Below are 1,174 nucleotides of genomic sequence, written 5' to 3'. Positions count from 1 at the left end.
TTCCCTATATAGCCGGAGAATATTTCAAAATAAAGCAGAAAAATGTTCTGCTTTCAACTTTTACATGTAATTCACAATTTTCAATCTTGGAGCCGTTAGTCCGCTACTCGATCCAACATTACAATATTACCCTATTACGACACATAATTTCCATTAAGCTCGTATGTGCCATTGTGTTTGACGTCGTTTCACTCGCCACGTTCACGCGCTCGAGTATAATACCGTTCTTTTTGCGATGGATCTCATCTCTCAACTCCACAGATCAAAATTGATCTCTCTCAGACAACAGTTAAAGATTAAAATCATTATTAACTAGAATTATCAATTACACGACCATTAGTATGTCTTATACAGTAATAAATTACCATCGTGCTATTTTTACTCCACTGTCGACATGTTGCCCTTTTTTTTTAAATTACTAGACGTTACGACGTTATTTTTAGCTTAACTTAGTAACGAGTATTAATGGCATCTGCTTTTTGTTTCGAAGAAAAAGTCGAATAAATTTATTTTTTGCCTTTTACCTTAATCGTTAATGCTATATGAAACTCCAGGTTTCGCCAAAGTCCCGAAGTCGTTTCTTAATGATGCCGCTTTTTCTTGAAACCTGCAATAAATTTCGAGACTTTAGAACTCTTTACCTCATCAATTTTGCATTTTGCGAAATTTATCGTGAGAGATTTCTTACTCTTTTTAGCTTTGCCCTTCCTTTGAGCTTTTCTCTTCTTGGCGGACTTGGCGGATGACTCGCCGAAAGTGGTGATCTCATCGCCGAGAGTGCCCAGAGTCGTCATCTGACGACGTCTGTGCTTCTCCTGCTTGGTGACGGGTAAGCGCGTCATATAATTCTCTTCGTATTCGATCTTCCGTTTGTCCTCGCGTACCAAAATCGCCCGCTTCTCGCCCAGACCCTGGCTGTCTTCCACAGGTGCGTCCAGATATTCCTCCTTCAACTCTCGCAAAACTGTGTTCGATACAGCACGTCTACGAGCTCTTTCACTGGCTTTGCGAATCTTCTCCGCCATTGTTTCATCACCATCTGTTGAAATTACATTTTATTATAATATAATTAACAAATTTGCAGCTGAAAAAAGCTAAGTAATTTAAATATCACATATTCAAAAAGTTGCGATAAAAAAAAATTATAATATCTTGTACATATTTAATATATATA

At 37.6% G+C, this 1,174-nt stretch overlaps 1 protein-coding gene across 3 annotated transcripts in view; it reads right to left on the bottom strand.

Moving 5' to 3' along the window:
• Positions 1 to 76: 76 nt before the first annotated feature.
• Positions 77 to 1,174, bottom strand: part of LOC115244239 (neuroguidin) — a 15,923-nt gene continuing 14,825 nt past the window's right edge. For 2 of the 3 annotated variants that reach the window (XM_029821735.1, XM_029821746.1), the window contains exons 3-4: positions 689 to 1,039; positions 77 to 607 (exon numbers count right to left, since the gene is read on the bottom strand). In XM_029821735.1, coding sequence (XP_029677595.1) covers positions 582 to 607; positions 689 to 1,039 — 377 coding nt within the window. In that variant the 3' untranslated portion in view covers positions 77 to 581. The remainder of the gene's footprint in view (positions 608 to 688; positions 1,040 to 1,174) is intronic. The other variant, XM_029821754.1, reaches the window with a different exon arrangement.

This window comes from Formica exsecta, unplaced genomic scaffold (assembly GCF_003651465.1).
Source record: "Formica exsecta isolate Colony F162 unplaced genomic scaffold, ASM365146v1 scaffold120, whole genome shotgun sequence".
NCBI lineage: Eukaryota > Metazoa > Arthropoda > Insecta > Hymenoptera > Formicidae > Formica > Formica exsecta.
Note: the sequence above shows the minus strand (reverse complement) of the source record. Positions and strands in the feature narration are given on the sequence as shown.